Source organism: Panthera onca, chromosome A3 (genome assembly GCF_046562875.1).
Source record: "Panthera onca isolate mPanOnc1 chromosome A3, mPanOnc1 haplotype 2, whole genome shotgun sequence".
Taxonomy (NCBI): domain Eukaryota; kingdom Metazoa; phylum Chordata; class Mammalia; order Carnivora; family Felidae; genus Panthera; species Panthera onca.
Genome location: NC_138341.1, coordinates 76189130 through 76210133, shown reverse-complemented (window position 1 = coordinate 76210133; position 21004 = coordinate 76189130). Strand labels below are relative to the sequence as shown.

At 37.2% G+C, this 21004-nt stretch overlaps 1 protein-coding gene across 5 annotated transcripts in view; it reads left to right on the top strand.

Moving 5' to 3' along the window:
* CAMKMT (calmodulin-lysine N-methyltransferase) overlaps positions 1 to 21004 on the top strand; it is a 405610-nt gene that overhangs the window by 18398 nt on the left and 366208 nt on the right. For all 5 annotated transcript variants that reach the window (XM_060607435.3, XM_060607427.3, XM_060607445.3 and 2 more), the window contains exon 3: positions 5351 to 5415. In XM_060607435.3, coding sequence (XP_060463418.2) covers positions 5351 to 5415 — 65 coding nt within the window. The remainder of the gene's footprint in view (positions 1 to 5350; positions 5416 to 21004) is intronic.

Below are 21004 nucleotides of genomic sequence, written 5' to 3'. Positions count from 1 at the left end.
AATGGGAAATCTTCCGGTTCGTGCGAGTTTTCAAAATAGGGCATGGTTCTCCACCTGCTGGAGATGACCTTGGTGTGGCAGGAACCCAGGCTCCAATGTAAACTGAGACTCCTTTCCAGTGGCATGGTTCCTTGTGATATATCCATTTTTAAAATAAATAAAATAGGGGTGCCTGGGTGGCTCAGTCGGTTGAGCGTCCGACTTCGGCTCAGGTCATGATCTCACGGTCCGTGAGTTCGAGCCCCGCATCGGGCTCTGTGCTGACAGCTCAGAGCCTGGAGCCTGTTTCCGATTCTGTGTCTCCCTCTCTTTCTGACCCTCCCTCATTCATGCTCTGTCTCTCTCTGTCTCAAAAGACTAAATAAATATTTAAAAAATAATAATAATAAAAATAAAATAAAATAAAATAAATAAATAAATGCAAGTCTGTCTATGTAAATTCGACATTGAATCCTAATTTATGGAGAGAAGACAGGTGACCGAGGTAGAACATTGGCTGCGATGGCTACCAAGATTTTTTTCTCTTTTTTTCACACTAGTTCTTTTCTCTCCACATTAGTAATACAAAGGTAACAATAGCGTGCACATATTCTAGAGCTGAACACAATCTTAGAATAATTTTTAAAAGATCACAACCACATTAATGATGGCTGACTGCTGAGTGACTACTATGTCACAAGCACTGTCGTGAGTGGTTTACATGTATTAGCTTATTTAATCCACGCAACACCTTTTGAGGTAAGTACTGTTATTATCCTCATTTTACAGATGAGGAAAGTGAAACCCAGAGAGGTTAAATGACTTGATTGAGGTCACACTGCCAGTGATCGCGCCTGTATTCAAACCCCAGTGGTCTGGTTCCACAGCCTGTACTTTTAAAAACTTTTATTTCGAAGTAATTACAGACATTCAGGAAGTTGCAAAAATAGTACAAGGAGTTCACATACCCTTCATCTAGCTATCTCCATTGGTAACATTTTATGTAATGACAGCTACAGTCTGCACTTTTAACTTCTGCACATGCTGCCTCTCCTGAGGCAATCATGTATCCACTTATTCATTTTACAGCTGAAGGGATTGAGGCCCAGATAAACTAATTTCCTCATTGATTATTCTGAGCGTTCTATTTCTTACTCTATAATTCTGTTACCATATAGAAAATCACTGAAATTACTGCAGTTGCTTAGGGAGGGGAGGATTTCTGCCAAGAATAGTTTATTCCATTCCATTGTCCACTTTGTTCATGTTGATTTCTCTTACCACTTCTTGTTTTCTGTTAGTTGCCCAACATGGATGGATCCCCGTTTTTGTTCCTTTAACATCTTGTATCCACTGTTTTCTCAACCTGCTTCCGTTACATTTCTTTAGCTACCTTTATTGTCTTCAGTATTGTTTGAATTGTGAGCATTCTAGAGTTTAAAAACAAATTACTTGCAGTAGCTAAAAGTAGTGGTTTAGAAGGTAGTTTTGGAATGACGTACCATTGCTTTCATGTACATTTTTTAAAGTTTGTTAAATCAACACAATGGAATGATTTACAAGAAGTGATGAATTATTTTATTTTATTTTTTTAATGTTTTTTTTTAAATTTATTTTTGAAGGAGAGAGAGACAGAACATGAGCGGGGGAAGAGCAGAAACAGAGGGAGACACAGAATTCGAAGCAGCCTTCAGGCTCTGAGCTGTCAGCACAGAGCCCGATGCGGGGCTCGAACTCCCATGTTTCCCTCCTTTTCAAATAATAATCTGCCCCAGTGACTTGTTCCTTAGTCTACTTACTCCATAGGCCATTCTTGGGAGAAACTCAAAAATCCTCAATTATAGGTTAGCTTAAAGTGCTTGATGAAAAAATGGGTTGGCTTTTAGAAGAGACTGACTATGGGGGCGCCTGGGTGGCTCAGTCAGTTGAGCGTCCGACTTCAGCTCAGGTCATGATCTCGCGGTCTGTGAGTTCGAGCCCCGAGTGCGGCTCTGGGCTGATGGCTCAGAGCCTGGAGCCTGCTTCCGATTCTGTGTCTCCCTCTCTTTCTGCCCCTCCCCCGTTCATGCTTTGTCTCTCTCTGTCTCAAAAATAAATAAACGTTAAAAAAAAAAATTAAAAAAAAAAAAAAAAGAAGAGACTGACTATGGGTAATTTTCCCCCCAGCTCTATTGAGAGATAATTGATATATAACAGTATGTAAATTTAAGGTGTACAATGTGTCGATTTGATACACTTATATATTGTCAAATGATGATCACCATAGCATTAGCTAATACCACTGTCATGTCACATAGCTACTATTTCTTTTTTGTGATGAGAACATTTACAATGGCTATTGGTGTTAAGGGTTTGGGAAAGAAGTTAAAGCTTTGGAGTTTAGGAGAAAGATAGAGTGAACTTTTTATACCTTGATATGTTGGCAAAAAAAAAAATGTCATTTTTCAGTAACATCAATTGCTAGTGTAATGCTAAGATTGAAGTTTTGGGGTCCCTTCCTTATAAGTATTTTTATCTAACCACATTGTCCAGGAAGGACCTAGGTAAACTGTTGAAAGATTAGGGTTAGACAAGACGTTATACAGTTGACACATTAATAAAGTAGATGACTCTGTTAAGAAAAAGCTGTCCATGAAGTTGGGACAAGTGATAGGGAACTTGAAATAATCGAACTGAATCTTTACCTCATTACGTTCATGAGAGTTTTCCTATAGTTAGCACTAATTCTTACGCTGTTGAAAACAGTGATTGCTGACATTATTCTTTCATGAGATGCCTTCTTTTAGGATGTCTAGACTTCATAGATAAGCGATTTTCATTTTTGTAAGTTATTTAGAGGGATAGAGTTAGTTTTACACTTTCCCTACTTCTTACCCCATTTTATTTTATTTTATTTTTTAAATGTTTATTTTTGAGGGGGTGGGAAAGGGCAGAGAGAGACACACACAGAGTCCGAAGCAGGCTCCAGGCTCTGAGCTGTCAGCACAGAGCCAACGTGGGGCTCAAACCACAAACCGCGAGATCGTGACCTGAGCTGAAGTCAGACACTTAACCGACTAAGCCATCCAAGCACTTCCTACCCCATTTAAAAATGTCATAGGCTACACTCTGTTTTTTTTGGCTTCCATAGGTAACATTTTTAAGACTAGACAAGTTCTGCTTCAGTGATAATTTTGCCAAATCACACTTTTATTTTGAATAATGCTTTTTAATTTTTAAACATGAATTTCACTTCAATTATCCCAGTTTCTGGTTTTTTTTTAGAAATATTTAACATTTTTCAAAATATATATTTAATTTCAAATATATATCCATCCTGAATTGAGAAACTTTTAGGGATTTGTCCTCAGGAAAATGAGAAATGGGCTCAGTGATGTTTCTGCAAGGATGCTCATTGTAACGATATGCATAACAGCATAACACTGGGCACAAACTAAACATACAACAAATAAAGTGTTCAGTAAATTATGGTGCCAACAATCATTCGCTGAACTGCTTGGCAGCCATTAAATTCATGTTGCAAGAGAATAATACTTAGTGATGTAGGAAACTGTTTTATAATATCTTAAAACACAAATTTCAAAACAGGAGAAATATGCTCTTAGTTATTTAATGAAAGTATGCGCATGGAATAAAATTCTATACCAAAATATGAATAGTGGTTGTCTCTGCATGATAGGATTATGAGCATTGTTTTTCTTGAAGGAACTGTAGATTGCTTTTATATTTAAGAAAAACTTTTTTGAGTTCTGTGCCATGTTGCTGATCACTTTTAGAGCCTCATCTTGCATTTTAGGTATTAAATACTTTGTCCTTTTTCTTTCTTTTTCTTACATGTATACTGTAGTTTTCCATGTTAGGGCGTATAACCTCATCTCTACCTAGAATCACGTATACAGAGAAGGTACAGAATCACTGTGTTATTGGTAACACTTTGGTAGCTTTGTCTTCTTAGATTATGATACTTCTGAGCCCAATGCTTATTTGGCTGTGATGATTGCACATAACTTCTTCCAATCTCAGTCACTCTGTCCAAGAACTGGGTCTGTATGACAGAAATAAGAAGTTCTTCTGCAAAGGCTAGTACAGTTTACGTATATTTTCTTACTAAATGTATTAGTTTGCTAGGGCTTCCAAAAACAATGCCACAGACTGGATGGCTTATACAACAAATTTGTTTTTTACAGTGTTAGGTCTAGAAGTCTGAGAGGAAGGTGTTGCAGGTTTGGTTTCCTCTGAGGCCCCTCTCCTTGACTTGCAAGTAGCTGCCCTCTTGCTGCCTCTTCACACGGTTGGTCCTCTGTGCGCATGCTCTGTTTTCCCAGTCTCCTTTCCTCGTAAGGACAGCAGTCATACTGGATGAAGGCCTACCCTAATGACCCCATTTTGACTTAATCACCTATTTAAATAAGGCCGTTTCTCCAAATACGCTTTTATGCTGAGGTACCAGGGGTTAGGGCTTCAACATGTGAAATTTGGAGACACAGTTCAGTTGGTAACAATATATGTCAGATATGATAAGTTTAATGACAAAGTGGTGTTGATGAAGTAAATTGTAATTAACTGCTTATGAACTGTTACAACATCCTAGAGAACTACAGCTGTAAATGAACTCCCCTTATATAGGGGAGAATATGGAAGATTGTGGATGCATTAGCAACAATTTTTTGTGTTTAATCACCCCTGGAAAAGTGTCTCAAACTTTGTGACCTGTTGACAATAAGGCCCATTTGTATATGTTTGTATATGAAGAATAGTATCTTTTGTAAGTATTAATGAAATATCAGCAATCACATTAGATATTTCAGGGGCTGCCAAGTGAAGAGAGATTAGAATTAAAAGGGAGTGGAATTAAGGTTAGTGGGCAAAAGATATGAAACTATTGGCCCCCTGACATTTACAACTTTCTGTAGGTAGATCGTGCAGATCTGAAGGTGGGTTAGTTCTTTGTGACTGATGTTCTGAGTTTGTTGGGCCGGTATGGAGGAAATCTGTATATTGTTGAGTGTGGTTGTGGAGTTGACAGTTTGTTTCTCTCTTGAGATTCTTAAAGGTATGGTTTTGTTTTGTTGTCTTTAATAATCTACCTTACCTTTATATAACTAAAACAAAAATGATAAAAAATATTTATTAATACTTTAAAATGTAGATTACTCATCAAGAATATCATCACATTAAATATCCTGAGGAATGTATTCTGTTACTTCTTTTCCTTCTCCCTCTAGTGGGCAGAAACTATTTTGAAAATATAGCAGGGAAGGGTTTATTAGTGTTGAGTGGGCGCATCACAATACAGTGTCTCAGCTTTTAAAAACATTAATAAATGTTAATATTTCAGAATCATTGACTAAAATGTTTTATTCCTTCCTAGGCATAATAATGGATCTTTGAATGTTGAAGATGTTCTTACCAGCTTTGACAATACAGGAAATGTTTGTAAGTTGCATGTTCCCTTTGTGGAAATATTTTTAGTGTTTTAAAATGAATTTATAATTAGTGTTTTTCTCACTAATGTTTATTGTAATGATGTGTGTGCATATGTGTGTGTGTGTAATACAAACTTTTATTGTTTCCTGCTGCAAAATCAGCATCATGTAAGATGCACCTACTCAGTAGGATAAGGGTGTCTTTACACTTTGCAGTTGTGTGAGTGTGTGTGTGCGTGTGTGCGTACATGCATGTGTGTGTATAACAGAATGTAGGTCAAAAGGAATACTGGACTGTCTCTTTTTCTTGTTTCCATTTTGACCTTCTCAGTTAATCCAACAGATGGGCTGTCTCTTTCTTTTTTGCTATATTTTGGGTACTTTCGTTTCCACTTCCTGCTTTGCTTTTTCATTACAGAATAAAACCATTTGTTTTCCTTGCTGTGAATATAATGCCAGAAGGTTTCTGTTTTATGCAGTATTATAATATAGAACACGTTGCCTTTTCATCTAAGCTGATTGTCAGGATAAATTTATTCACTGAGAGAATTATCTAAATAATTATCATGTTGGGCTGCCTGGGTAGCTCAGTCAGTTAAGCGTCCGACTTTGGCTCAGGTTATGATCTCAGGGTTCGTGAGTTCAAGCCCCGCGTCGGGCTCTGTGCCTACAGCGCAGAGCCTGGAGCCTGCTTCAGATTCTGCGTCTCTCTCTCTCTCTGCTCCTCCCCTGCACTCTGTCTCTCTCTGTCTCTCAAAAATAAATAAACGTTAAAAAAATTAAAAAAAAATAATTATCATGTCATATGATGAAAGAAATCAGCCAATAATATATTTTTATCACCATGTTAAACAACATATGATGAAGAGCTGCGTACTCCTTCATGTGTGTTGCCTAGGATATTTCTCTTCAGATAGTGAATTATTTGTGTAATATGACCTTTTCAAATGTAAACATTGTACTCAGATACTTTTTTCTCAGAGGAAATTTTGTTGCTGTAACTTTTCTCTGAACTAAACTAATGAACTTTGCTAACAGTATTACTTTATCAGATGCGTTCTAATTTTACGTCTGCATAGAATTATGCCTGAGCAATACTCAGGCAATAATTTTGTTTTTATGCTCACCTATGGCAAGCTTTTCATAATATAGACAAATATTAATGTATTTTGTCACTAAGGAATCTAAAAGTATCCTAAAATTATCCAAAAATATTTAAATAATATGGGTTCCTTTTTCATAGATAGTGACAGGTTTGCCTTTTAGTTTCTACATGTTGGCACTTGCTGAATTCTTTCCCACTTAGGCATATCTCCATTTTACCGAGGGTTAGGACAAGGGATGCTAGTGGTGTTTGAGGAGACATTCTCCTTTTAATGTAAAATATCACTAAGTCAGGTTTATGCATATATAATTTAGGAACATGGGGGCGCCTGGGTGGCTCTGTCGGTTAAGCGTCCGACTTCGGCTCAGGTCACGATCTCGCGGTACGTGAGTTCGAGCCCCGCATCAGGCTCTGGGCTGACTGCTCAGAGCCTGGAGCCTGTTTCAGATTCTGTGTCTCCCTCTCTCTGACCCTCCCCCATTCATGCTCTGTCTCTCTCTGTCTCAAAAATAAATAAACGTTAAAAAAAAAAAATTAAAAAAAGAAATAATTTAGGAACATGGTCCTAAAATGTTAAATGTGGAATTTTTTGATTCAGTAATGTAAAACTTAAGTATTGTTTCTAGTATGAAATAGGGCCACTAGCTGGCAGCATCATGTAAAATAAAAATATTTTCATAAAGGTCTACGTTATTATTTTATGCACGAATGCCTGTCTTGTCCTCCTCTGACATTTTTTTCTCATCAACTTACTCCACACCGCCTTCATCCACCCCCAGTTGTTGCATTGACAAATGGAGAAATTGCATGCAAAAGGTACTTTTTTACTGATGTTGTATTGTTTGGTGGAAAGGTTTGAGTCTTTGAATGAGACCCACCTACGTTTGAATCTTGGCTCTGAAATTCATCTTGAGCAATTTACATTATGTCAATTTATATGAGTTTATATTATCTCTTAGAACCGGATATAATACATAGAAAGTGTATAACACATATTCCTCATAGTTGACATTCAGGAAATGGAAGCAATTTATTAATTATTACTTGTGATGAGTACCTCTAGAACATCTTTCCATCTTTTTCTAATAATGAAGAGAATATTAAGGGTTGTTCTCATGTTTTAAAGTAAACTATTTTGATTGAACTAACAAGGTAGGAAAAAAATACATCAAATTACCAAAATAGCAATTTATTAAAAAGTCTTGTCACAAATGTTGTGTTAAAAATGTGAATATATTGCCAAGGGATGGAAGTGGTGACAAAAATAAGACCTATTAAAACATGTTTAGTGTAATTTTTATATTATCTTCCTACTTTAAAAGAAAAATCTGTACTGATATTTTACTTAATGATAAATTGGTAAAATCCTGTTATGGTAAAATGGATGTTGATTATATAATCTTTTATACAATCTTTGCCAAGGCTTAAAATGGTCAGTGACTGAAAAAGTGGTTTATCACTTGATGCCTCAAATGTTTGATTTTAACTTGATAGGGATATTAGGTTGAGTCTGTGACTAGAAAACCCAGCAGAGGGCGCCACAATCATAATTCTGTCTCACAGCACACTATAATTTGAATAAGTAACTTGAATAATAACCCTAAGTTTTCATCATGTAAACATATGAAGATGTAAGCTGAAGCATTTCCATTTGATTTATTTTTCATGTATTTAATATATTCAGCAATCCATCAATACAAAAAAGAAGATTTTCCTGAGTTATTTTTGAGTTAATTTTTTTGTCTTTTGTTTTCAATATCAGTTTAATTTTTGTACTTCTAGCTTTAAAAACAGGAATATTTTTGGTCTTGTTAATCTTGATAGAGATCAGAAGTTCTATATAAGAATATCTATTCCTAAATGACCGCCATGGTAGTAAATACATTGATGGTACACTGAAAGATATTTAAAATAAGGAAAAAAGTTTCTAATACTGTGAGAGAACCAATAGATGGAATTATTCATTTGTTTCAGGAATAGTCCAGGTTAACAGAACTTCCAAATAATAGAAAAAATGACTAACATATTTTAAAGGTATAAAAACCTGATATGTGTATATGTATAAAATTTATGTGTGTGTGTGTGTGTGTGTGTGTGTGTGTATACAAAATATATTCATGGCTTAATGGAACCATTAATCTCCATTTTAAGTTAATTTTTAAAACCAAGTAATGATTTTATTGTAAAATTTTCAAAGATGACAGGATCAGTCTTTGTTCCTGAATTTGTTCTCTAATAAAAAAGATATGGAAATGTCTTTAATTTTGGAAAACAAATGAAATTTCTGGGTAGTTCCTTATTTCCTGAAAGATTAGAAAAAAAATTCTATTTACCTTTATTAGTTACAAGTGTTTTGTGTTTCTAAATGTGTAACCTGTGAAGTGTTTTATATTTTTGTGATATCCTCTCAGAGTTTGAATTTCTTTGAATGCTGTAGGAAAAAATTAAAAATGAATCTCACACAGTCATCTTGGCATAATGATTCACTGCCCCAGAGAATATATTTGCTGTTGTGGAGAACACATTATTTTGAAAGTCAAGCTCCCTTTCTGCTTTCCTCTATTTTGGGATAGGTATGTGTATTTCATTCTTTGGGTCTACTACTTGAGGACCTATTTCCTTTTCAAGTATCAAAGCTGCCCTGTGGAGGGGTTATGTCTGCTATCGATTCCTCATGCCTGGAAAGAGATGCCATCATGCTACCTAGGGAAAAGTATAGGCTGGCATCCTTTACCTCAGGTGGGGTACTGGCTGCTTCTGTGTTTCATGTAACATGTCGCTTGAATACGTTGGGTAACAAGAGTACCCTGCCAAGCACTGGAGCAGATCACTTGCTTCTGTTTTCCCTGTGGGCAGAGTCTCCTTTCTAGCAAGTCCCTGACCTGTAATCAAAGAAGTCCCACTATGCCGTCTCTTCCAAACCCAGTTCTCTTTCTCCAAAGTCATCTCTTTCCTCTACTAAAACTAATTTTTAAGAATGTGATCCTCTCCAAGGCTTAATTGATTCAAATTTGGTTGTCATATTACATAATATAACTATTTGGTATTTGTAAAGTCTCATCAGTGCTTGGGGATATAATAGCTTCATTTTTTACTTTTTTAGCACATCATCCTTCATTTGGCAGCTTGAATAGATGAGGTAATAATACTTTTCATACAATTTATTGTGCATGATATATGCAATATAATATGTATAAGCTTTTAACGGATAGGAAATCAATAATAATATATCCCTACAGTAACCTTGTGTGGCTCAGGATCTTTGGCTAACACTGCAGCTTAAATTGGGAGAATGTATTGGTAAGACCCCTTCTACCATTCTTTGAAAATTTTTTTTTTCTCCTGGCTGGGCTACATGACATGGTGGTTGGTATACCATAGTCTCCCGGGGAAATTTGTAGACCCTCTGCCTTATATACTCTCACATTTGACGATAGTAATTTTTTCCCCCAGTGAATCTCAGGGCTGATCTGGATTTTTAATATACACAGCTATAGTCTCTTGCTTTTAGATCCTTCCTGGTGGTCTGATAGTGGGACCTGTTTTATTAGGTATCCAAAACTGATCTCTTTCAGTTTAGTAATAATTACTACCTGAGGAAATACTCTTACTAGAAAATGAAAATATTTGGGGTGCCTGGGTGGCTCAGTCGGTTAAGTCTCTGCCTCTCCTCCACTCATGCTCTGTCTCTCTCTTTCTCTGACCCTCCCCTGCTTGTGCTGTGTCTCTCTCAAAAATAAATAAACATTAAAAAAAAGAAAATATTTTGTATTTTAACTGCATTTGGGAAACCAAGAGAAGGTAACCATCTCTAAGGAAATATAGTCCCAATTTTTAGTTTTTTTTCATTCTTTTGTGTTACATAGTTAGGGTCTGTAATATTGGTGGAATTATCAAAGCTTCAGGAATATCAGCTTGGATTTAAAAATTTTTTCTTCATTCAAATAAAGGTATGTGTGTGCATTCACATGCACGTGTATGTATGTGTACAGGTGTATAATACCTATGTGTAGTTATATGTGTGTGTTTATATATGTGCGTGTGTATAGAATGTATACTTGGTAAGATAGTTTGCTTAAAAATAAGAAATTTGGGGGGCGCCTGGGTGGCTCAGTGGGTTAAGCATCCAACTCTTGGTTTTGGCTCAGGTTGCAAACTCATGGTTCATGGGTTCAAGCCCCACATCGGGCTCTGTGCTGATGGCACAGAGCCTGCTTGGGATTCTGTCTCCCTCTCTTTCTCTGCCTCTCCCCTGCTCGCCCTCTATCTCTCTCTCTCTCTCATAAATAAACATTAAAAAATTTTTGAGCTTTTATAGGTAATTGCTCTATTTTTAACTTAGTGGGTTCATGGAAGGATCATGGAATATGAAGTTCAGGTTGTAGTTCTGCCATTTACTAACTATGTGATCATAGGTGAGTTAACAAATCTGAGTTCCTTATTATGATTGGGTAAGGAACAATAGCTTCTAGTGTGGTGGACATAGTGTTAGGTAATGTGAAAGCACTATGTAAACTGTAAAGTATGTGTGTTCCTAACATGTGTGTGTTCGTTTTCATCGTTAGTATTCATATCATTTGTCTCAACCTTTGCAATATTTTAATATTGTAAAATAACACAAGTTAGGAAATATTTTTGGTGTGTGCCATCCTGTTTTCATATTTTGCATTATTTTGTTATGTGAAAACACAGTGCAAAGCTACATAATTAAAACAGTGAGTATCGGGGCGCCTGGGTGGCGCAGTCAGTTAAGCGTCCGACTTCAGCCAGGTCACGATCTCGCGGTCCGTGAGTTCGAGCCCCGCGTCGGGCTCTGGGCTGATGGCTCGGAGCCTGGAGCCTGTTTCTCATTCTGTGTCTCCCTCTCTCTCTGCCCCTCCCCCGTTCATGCTCTGTCTCTCTCTGTCCCAAAAATAAAAAAAAAAAAAAATATATATATATATATAACAGTGAGTATCAGTGCAGAAATACACATATAAAGCTGTGTTTTAGAAAAGAGAGTTCAGAAAGATATAAATATATGCGATTTATCATACGATGAAGATGGAGTGTCAGTAAGAAAGGAAACGATGATTCTTCAATAAATGGTGTTGGGAACCATTGTTTAAAAATTTAGAAAAAAATATCAAAACTGAATCTCTCCTTTATGTTATGTACTGATACAAATTTAAGCTGGATTAAATATTTAATTAAAAATCCTAGCGCTCCACTTTGAGATATTTCAGATGAATAATTTAATAATAAAAAAAAGGACGGGCCTTCGAATAGTGACCCAAACCCCATGAATTTAAAGATGAATATATTGACTAAATCAAGATTTTAAAAGTAACTTTATTCAAAAAGCATCAAAAAAGTTGAAAGACAAGTGACAAACTGGTATTATTTGTGACATATATGCAGACAAAGATGTATTTCCTTTATTGAGTGAAGAACTCCCACAAAGCAATAGCAAAAACAGACTGCAGATCCATATGAAAAGGGGAGAACATAGCCAAAGATTAGGACAAGTTATTTCACACATACCCACAAAAACAAAAACAAAAACACCCCCAAAACCAATGCTCTATAAACACATCAAATAATTACTTTACCAGAAATGAAGTAACGAAACAATTAAAACAGTGAAATAAAATTTTTGTTTATCAAATTGGCAAAGATGAGAGGAGATAGGCAATAACCAGTGAATTATAGGGAAATGGGCCTTTTCAACTGCTATTGGTTGGAGGGTAAATGATTCTACTTTTAGAGGTGATCTGCCAATATCTTTTATAATTTTAAGTATCCGTATCATTTTGACTAATAATTGCTTTTCTAAAAACTGATGAAACCATTATGCAAGCCTGGAATGTAAGAGAGTTCATTGTAGCACAAAGAACAACTGGAAAAAGCATAAAACTTTAATTTTAGATGACTGGTTGATTATGGATAATCCATGGACATAAAATATTATGTAGCTGTTCAAGATTTTTAAATCATATTAGGTTAAAAAAATCACTTTAGGGAATATGATCTTCTGTAAAATACATAGATATCCATTAATTATGTGTGTATGTATGTATATGCATAGAACTATGTCGTAATGCCCCTCATGTTTTGTTGGGGCATTAGGGTTATGGTTGATTACTACTTTCTTCTTTATCCTTTCCAGTACTAATGGATTTTTTTATGACACATGTTTATTAGTTTTATAACTGGAATAAACAATGTTCTTTTCATTTTGAAAAAGCATAGATATTCTTTAACTTCCAAATTGAGTATTACTATTTTTGACAGAAAGCTGTGATAAAATCTTGAATTGCTAAGTACAGCACTGTGGAAAAAAAAGGAGCAATTCATTTTACCAGTGAAAAAAATATAAAATATTTTGTTTTAAAATTGCACTTTTCTCTAGGGAGCTCACAGCATGTTCCACATTAATTGTCTTCATCTCCCAATGGACTTACGAGATGATAAATCAGAGATCAAATCATCCTCTCCCTGTATTAGGTTGGGGGGAGTACCAAAGAGGCTTAAGAGCTCAGGTGGTGGCAGAATATTGAGCTTGGGCATTGATAATTTTAAGTTTTGTTAAAAAATAAATTTTAAGTTTTAGTGCATTACATGGTTATTATGTGTGGGTAATGGTCAGGGGCCCCTAGACTGTGGTAGGCCCCGTGTCAGTGGGGAGCTGGTGATAGGCCACACTGACATTAGGTTTGGCTCCTAGCCCTTCTTGAGAATCACAGTGTTCATGTACTATGTAGTCTTTGTGGGAGAGAGGTTTTTTGTTTCTTGTTTTTTTTAATAATGTTTATTTTGAGAGAGCGAGAGCAAGCGCACATGCAAGCAGGAGAGGGACAGAGAGAGAATCCCATGCAGGGGATTCCCAAGCCCTGATGTAGGCCTTGATATCATGTCTGTAGATCATGACCTGAGCCGAAATTAAGAAGTCAGATGCTTAACTGACTGAGCCACCCAGGTGCCCCTAAGAAAAATTTTTTTTTATTTGAAATAAAAAATTACAGAGTTGAAATGATTCTTAATAGTAGGTGCTGCTATCATGAGAAAAGAGTGAAATAAACCCTGTAATCCTTTCTAGACTCACCAATGTGTGTTATGCTTCGTGACCGCAGTAACACTGGAGCATAGTTCACATCATTGCCATAAACCTGCTAGTTTTTCAAACCTCCTTTAAGTAGTTGCAGGGATGTTCCTAATTTAAGTGCCTCCAAGTTTTAGCAGAAGAGACATATGCCAAACAAGTCTTTTTTTTCTTCCCTCCTCTGAGCAAATGCTGAGTAATACCACTTCTTTCTTCATCTTCATTTAAATAGCTACCATTTTTTTTGCACCCTCCCCCTCCCTCCCCCCCCCCCCCCCGATTTATCAGGAGCTTTGTGAATATTATTCCCATTTAGTTCTCTTTATGTGACAAGGGATGAGGAAACTGATACTCAGATAAAGATAACTTGCTTAAAAATTAATATTTATGAGGTTGTTACACAGGAATTTAGAGCTATTCTGTATTTCTTGAAGGTAGCATTTCTCCAAAGTGGCGAGGAATGAATTTTAAAAGTTCACGGTGGGAATTGGAACTAAAAGTGGTAACTTGGAGTGCTAGAAAATAACTTTGGCAAATGGAAAAGAATTCTGTCCAGTGGATTGTATCTCAGAGGAGACTGATTAAAGGTCACTGGAAATGGGCTCTGTAGGGTTCCTGCAAGGTAGTTGACAATCTAATGGAGCGGGGATTTGGGGAGTGAGGATGGGGCAAGAGAATGCATTTTCTTTTAATAGTCTGAAACCTAATGTGGGTTTTGTTTTATGTCAGGGTTTTGTTGTTGTTTTTTTTTTTTTTTTCTCCTTTTTGGGAAGTCCTGCTTTTTGCACAGTAATATAATAGTAGCAGTGATTTGTGTTTTTACATAGCCCTTTCTCTGAGGTACTCAAGTGTTTCTCAAGCTTAGGGCTCTAATGATATTTAAAAAATTGCTTAACAGGGGCGCCTGGGTGGCGCAGTCGGTTAAGCGTCCGACTTCAGCCAGGTCACGATCTCACGGTCCGTGAGTTCGAGCCCCGCGTCGGGCTCTGGGCTGACAGCTCGGAGCCTGGAGCCTCTTTCCGATTCTGTGTCTCCCTCTCTCTCTGCCCCTCCCCCGTTCATGCTCTGTCTCTCTCTGTCCCAAAAATAAAAAAATAAAAAAAAAAAAAAAAAAAAAAAAATTGCTTAACAGAAACAGAAGTCACACAGAAAGCTTGACAGAAAGGATATTCTTGTTTTTACCGAAGTTGTTTGGATTGTGGCCAGCCTTTCCACAGGGAATTATGGATATTTGGATACTTGTGTGGCCTGTGTATGTTGTATCCCTTGATGAATGCTTGATGTGGACAAAATATTTGGTGATTCAATGAATTTAGTGTCTGTATATATGTATCTCATTTTTCTTATGTTCTTCCCTCTCACCCTTCACCCCCCCCCCCCCCCCGCCGCCCCCCGCCGCCTTTCCCTGCATCTGACTATTTGTCTTTTATCCCGGGGAGGTGGGGATGGCCCATGGAAGGAATGAGGAAAAGTTTCAGATTGTTCTGTATATGGGCTGGAAAATATGGATATATTCTGTGTGTTGTAGATGCCCCCCATGCTCACAATCTGCCAACTCTATTATGTTGGATCAGGTAGAGTCTTTGTTCCTGGTGGTAAATTCATGGTGTGTTTGAAGCTTTGGCCCATCCATGTTGTTGGAGGCCAGACTTCTGTGTCATGGCCATTTACCAGGGGTCCCTTAGTTTCTGACTGAAAGGTGTGGTGGAATCCAGAATCACAACTTAAATGAAGTATCATTTTTGATAGTGTGATAGTCAACGGGTGGAAAAAAAAAACCCAGTATTTTGATTAATCGTGGATTTTGTTTTCATTTTAATATTTGATAACCCCATCAGAGCTTCGTGGGGATTGGTTGGACTGTCATTACCTACAACTGAGAACTCCTCTGCTTGTGCCTGTCCCCTGATCCTTTTGAGGAGAAACGAGAACAACAAGAAGGGGAGATTGATTCACATTGCTCTGTTCGATCTTTCTCAAGTCCTACAGGTTTGCAGCTCCTGTGCTACGATTGAGCACTCAACTTTGTATCACACTGTATTAATTCTTTGTTAGTCTTTTTCTCCCCAAATAAAGTTTGACTCCCTAGATTGCAGGACCATGTCTTCTACTTCTGCCGCATTCATAAAACCATGTCCTCTCTGGTTAAGGATGGTAGTCCCAGTCTACGCGACAAAAGGATTTTCAGCTAACTTGAGTGCTTTACCTCTCTTGATTAAATGACACGAAGGCAACATGCAGTCTCTAGCAGTTTTTCTTTTTTTCCCCTCACCCATCCGTTGTCATTCCACACTGCCGCTGATTGTGTACCTCTTAAATACCAAACAAAACAAAAATCTTAGGAAACAATTCTAACTCTTCCTATCATAAGACAACTCTCGACTTCCTTTTTACCCCCTTTCCTTCTAATTCTCTGTTATAGTCTGAAGAGATAGCCTGGCAAGGCGGGATTTTCCTTGGACTGTGTGAGCCTGGGTAGGCAGAGGGGAGGAGACTGAAGCAGACTGGTTTCTGTTAGGTAGGGTGACTGTACAGCCTGGTTTGTCTGGCAGGGTCCCAGTTTACGCCTGTTGTTCTTAGCCTAATTATTTTTTTGGTAAAGTTTATTTTATTTATTTTGAGAGAGGCAGAGAGTACCTCAAGGGAAGGGCAGAGAGAGGGGGGAGAGAGAGAATCCCGAGCAGGCTCCGCACGGTCAGTGCAGAGCCCGACACGGGGCTCGAACTCATGAACTGCGAGATCATGACCTCAGCCGAAACCAAGAGTCAGACACTCACCTGACTGAGCCACCCAGGTACCCCTCTCAGCCTAATTATTAACACAGCTCTTTTCACTCCCAGAAGTGCGTTGGTTTGGATGATAAATTATTCGCCCATTTTTAGAAGACAGAGAAAGATCGGAAACTTACATTAATTACTAATGTCCAGTCATACCTCTTTATTCCACCATAGTGACTTGTACAAGGTCTGGCTCAAGTGGTATTCAAAAAGTATGCATTGAATCATTTGAATCCTTAGTCACATTCACATGAATTCATTCATTCTATGCAAGTGTATTTATATTTGATACACTATTATATCTAACACAGAAGTAAATCTGATACACTATTCTATCTAACACAGAGGTAAATCTGGGTCTCAATTTTAGAGGGCATATACTACAAGCCCCATAAACTCTAGAAATTGAATTCAGAACACATACCTGTTTTGATGAGCTGAAAAAATTAGCTAAATGAAAAAAATGAATTACTATCAAGATTTGACAATAGGAAAATTCACAGAGTTTTCTCTTAGAGAAACATAATGATCTAGAGGTCCGAGTCTGTGCTCACTTGGTAATGATTATCTGGAACTGAGCACATTCTCCATTTTGTACCCTCACCACTCCACCCATGTATGTGTGAATTCGCAACTTCTCTTACGTATTCTGTACCCAGAGAACTTTAAGCCATGTTTGTTTTTGTGTATTTTTCAGATTGTTTCGTTACCTACTTAAGAATCAGTTCTGATTAGTCAACTTGTTTGTCAAAGCTAATTAAATACTTGTAAAGTCTTTTGGGATAAGTCTTTTTAAAAAATTATCTGAGTATAGTTGACACACAGTGTTACATTAGTTTCAGGTGCACAATAGCGATTCCACAAGTTTATACATTTGGCTGTACTCACCGCAAGTGTAGCTACCATCTGTCACCATACAACCCTATTAAGTATCATTGACTATATTCCTTATGCTGTGCCTTTTATTCCTGTGATGGACATAATAAGCCTTTTTGAATTCAACAGGTTAATCATTCATCTCTGGGAAATATTTTTTGCCCATACTATCTAAGAATGACAACTCTTATACAAATACTTCTGTTGTTCTATTTAGTAAAGGCGATATTGTTTAAAATTTCTTTCAACATCCAGTCTCTTTAAGAAAACACATTTTTGAAGCTTACTTATTTGAGTTAAAATTGTAAAATATATTAAAAAATGAAATTGAAAACTCACATAGAGCTATGGGAGAAATTTCAAATATTTGTGAATGTATGTTGTGTGTGTGTACATGAATGTTTATGTGTATATGTAAAATACATAGTTAACTTTATCTTCACTTGCCTTTTCTTGTTTATAGATTGGAAAAGAAAGCAATCTCAGCAAGTGTTTGTATTAAGGGCCTATTATGTGCTCTCCTGCATTTTCTTTTTTTTTTTTTTTTTTTTTAAATTTTTTTTTTCAACGTTTTTTATTTTATTTTTGGGACAGAGAGAGACAGAGCATGAACGGGGGAGGGGCAGAGAGAGAGGGAGACACAGAATCGGAAACAGGCTCCAGGCTCCGAGCCATCAGCCCAGAGCCTGACGCGGGGCTCGAACTCACGGACCGCGAGATCGTGACCTGGCTGAAGTCGGACGCTTAACCGACTGCGCCACCCAGGCGCCCCTCTCCTGCATTTTCACTTCTCAAATGGTTTCTCAACTTTGAACTACTACAAAGGAATAAAACATTCTTCTCCACATGTTGAAGAAACTACTGTGTATTAAAATATGGATAAATATCTCAGTGTCTGATGCATCCAGGTCCTTGGATGATCTGTGAATAATGTCTTAAATCTCACCAGCAGACATCTTTTTAAAAATAATTTAAAAGAGCTACATTGCTTCATCAGTGAAGGATTGAGCCTGATAGCAGTTTTTAGAATATCGGCGAGAATATGGCTTGACTTTAACTACATTAAATCTAACGGTGTGAACATATTGTCTCAGGACACAAGATATTTGTCTATTTTTAAAGCTTCGTATATTCTCAGTTAAAGTTATTCATATGTAGACCATCAACTTCATGTTTATGAAGTCTTTTTTGATGCCTTCTGACCTGCTGTCCTCTCTGGGCCTGCTACAGACCTTTCATCCTGAACGCTCCCTTCACGATTATCCTGGGGATTGTCTTCACCTCTTTTTTGTTGGATCTCATTTCCCAAATCCCATGGCTTCCTCTTTATTTACTCCGATCATTTTGAAGATTATAAACTCTATTTATAATAGAAAGTAAAGGAGAAAGAAAAGGAAGTAATTTTTGAGAACTTGGGATACTTTGGTTGGATATGACTATTTGAAATAGTTCCTTTTTCACAGTTTTACAGCTACAGTATGTTGTAGTTTCAAGTGTTGCATTTTAAAAGTTTAATATTATTCTAAAATTCTTTATCTTTTTAAGAAATCTGTTCTCTCTCAAATTTGACAGAATCTTCTTTATTCAGTGTTCTAAAAACCTTGGTGTGGCTCTGTTTTTAAACATCGTGTTGAACATTTGACAGACATTTTCAATTTAGAAAGTCATGGTTTTTCGGCTCCAGGAAATTTTCTTGAATTATTTCTTCTTTTAAAAAAAAATGTGTATTTTTGAGAGAGAGAAAGAGAGTGTGTGTGCACACACGCACAAGTTGGGGAGAGGTAGAGACAGAAGGAGAGAGAGAGAATCCCAAGCAAGCTCCATGCTGTCAGCACAGAGTGCGATGCGGGGCTCAAACTCACGAGCTGTGAGATCATGACCTGAGCCAAAATCAAGAGTTGGATGCTTAACCAACTGAGTCACTCAGGCACCCCTTGAATTATTTCTTTAATGATTTCCTTCCTTTTGTTTTCACTGATGTTTTTCCAGACCTTCCATTTCCTGGACAGGTTCTCAAAATTATCTTTTCATCTTCTGTCGTGTGTGTATATATACGTGTTTTAATGCTTTTTTTATTTTTGAGAGAGATGGAGAGACAGAGTACGAGTGGGGGAGGGGCAGAGAGAGAGGGAGACACAGAACCCGAAGCAGGCTCCAGGCTCCGAGCTGTCAGCACAGAGCCCGACGCGGGGCTCGAACCCACGAACTGCGAGATCATGATGACCTCAGCCAAAGTCAGATGCTAAACTGACTGAGCCACCCAGGCACCCCTTCTGTTTGCGTATTTTTGTCTTTTTTCTTTACTCTCAGGGATATTTCTATAACTGTATCTTTCAACCTTTCTGTTAAATTTTTCATTTCTAATTTTTATACTTTGTAATGACCTTTTTCTTCTTAGTCCTCCCCCTTCCCCCATTGCATTCTTTTCATATTTCTTGATTGCTTCTCTTAGTCTCTCAGTTTTTAAAATATATTACTGGAAGTTCTTTTTTTTTTTTTTTTTCCTCTTTTAATTGTCTCTGTTTCCTTCAAGTTACTTTTTCCATTTGTTTTCTTTGGCCTCTGTCTTTCATAATAGAGGCCATCATCAAATATCTGGTGATCTTTAAGAGTTGTACTACACAACTAATTGGGTACTACTGTGATGCCATAGCTTGTTGGTTTTTTTTTTTTTTTAAGAATTTATTTTTAAGTAATCTCTATACCCTACGTGGGGTTTGAACCCACAACCCCAAGATCAGGAGTTGCACACTCTGTTGACTGAGCCAGCCAGGTGCCCTCCTCCTTGTTTGTTGGTTATGGGTTTAACTATGGGATGATCTGGCTGGGCCGTTTCTTAGGGAACTCCGGATGTCTGTATGTTTAGGTGTTGTCTTTTGAGCTGATCTGTTTCCCAGAGAACCCTCTTTTGAGTCTGCTGCCTTGGAGAGTGTGTGTACCTTAGCAGCTAACATGTTAGGAGTTGGGTGGGAAGAAGAGTCTCAACATTCAGTTACTCAGTCTCCCTTTAAAAAATATTTTACCTTACCCCCCCCCCCCATACCCTCCCTCTACTGTGCTAATGCCCTACAGTCCAGAGACTCTCACATTTATACTCTAGATAAGATTTCAAGGTCTAACTGTCTTGTGAATACATTTCCGACAGATCCTGTATTTCACTTATTCTTCCCTCCATTCACAGAATGGCTTTTCTCCCTGCGATTAAGGATTCAGCTTTTTGCTGTCAACTTCGTGTGCCTTTATGAACCCTTGTTTTATTTTCAAATCTACTTATTTTGTAGGTGGGGTATCAGGAAGCGTGTGGAAGCTAATATGTAGATTCACTCTGATATCTTTAGCCACCATTTTCAACACATATACATATAAACACATGCCTACATACATCAATCTCACATAAATGCTGTAACAGCTTAACAATAACAATAAAATTTTTAAAACTTCGTATCAGTAGGCCACATATGGTTCTTGTCAAATCTGCACTAGAAATATATTTCCAGCTTAAATGCATTGAGATGAATCACCAAGCTTTGCATAATCTTTGTAGAGATTGTTTTCTCTTTTATTTCTGAATTACTCTTCAGCCTTCAAGATTCAACTCCTATGTCGCTCACTTCCTCTGTAAATCCTTTCCTGACTCTCCTTAGCTATAGTTCAGTGGTCTTTCTTGTGTTTACCTGCAGACTTAAATGAAAAAATATACCATTAAAATATATGACATTGTATCCTAATTGTGTCTAAATCACTCACTAGATTGTAAACT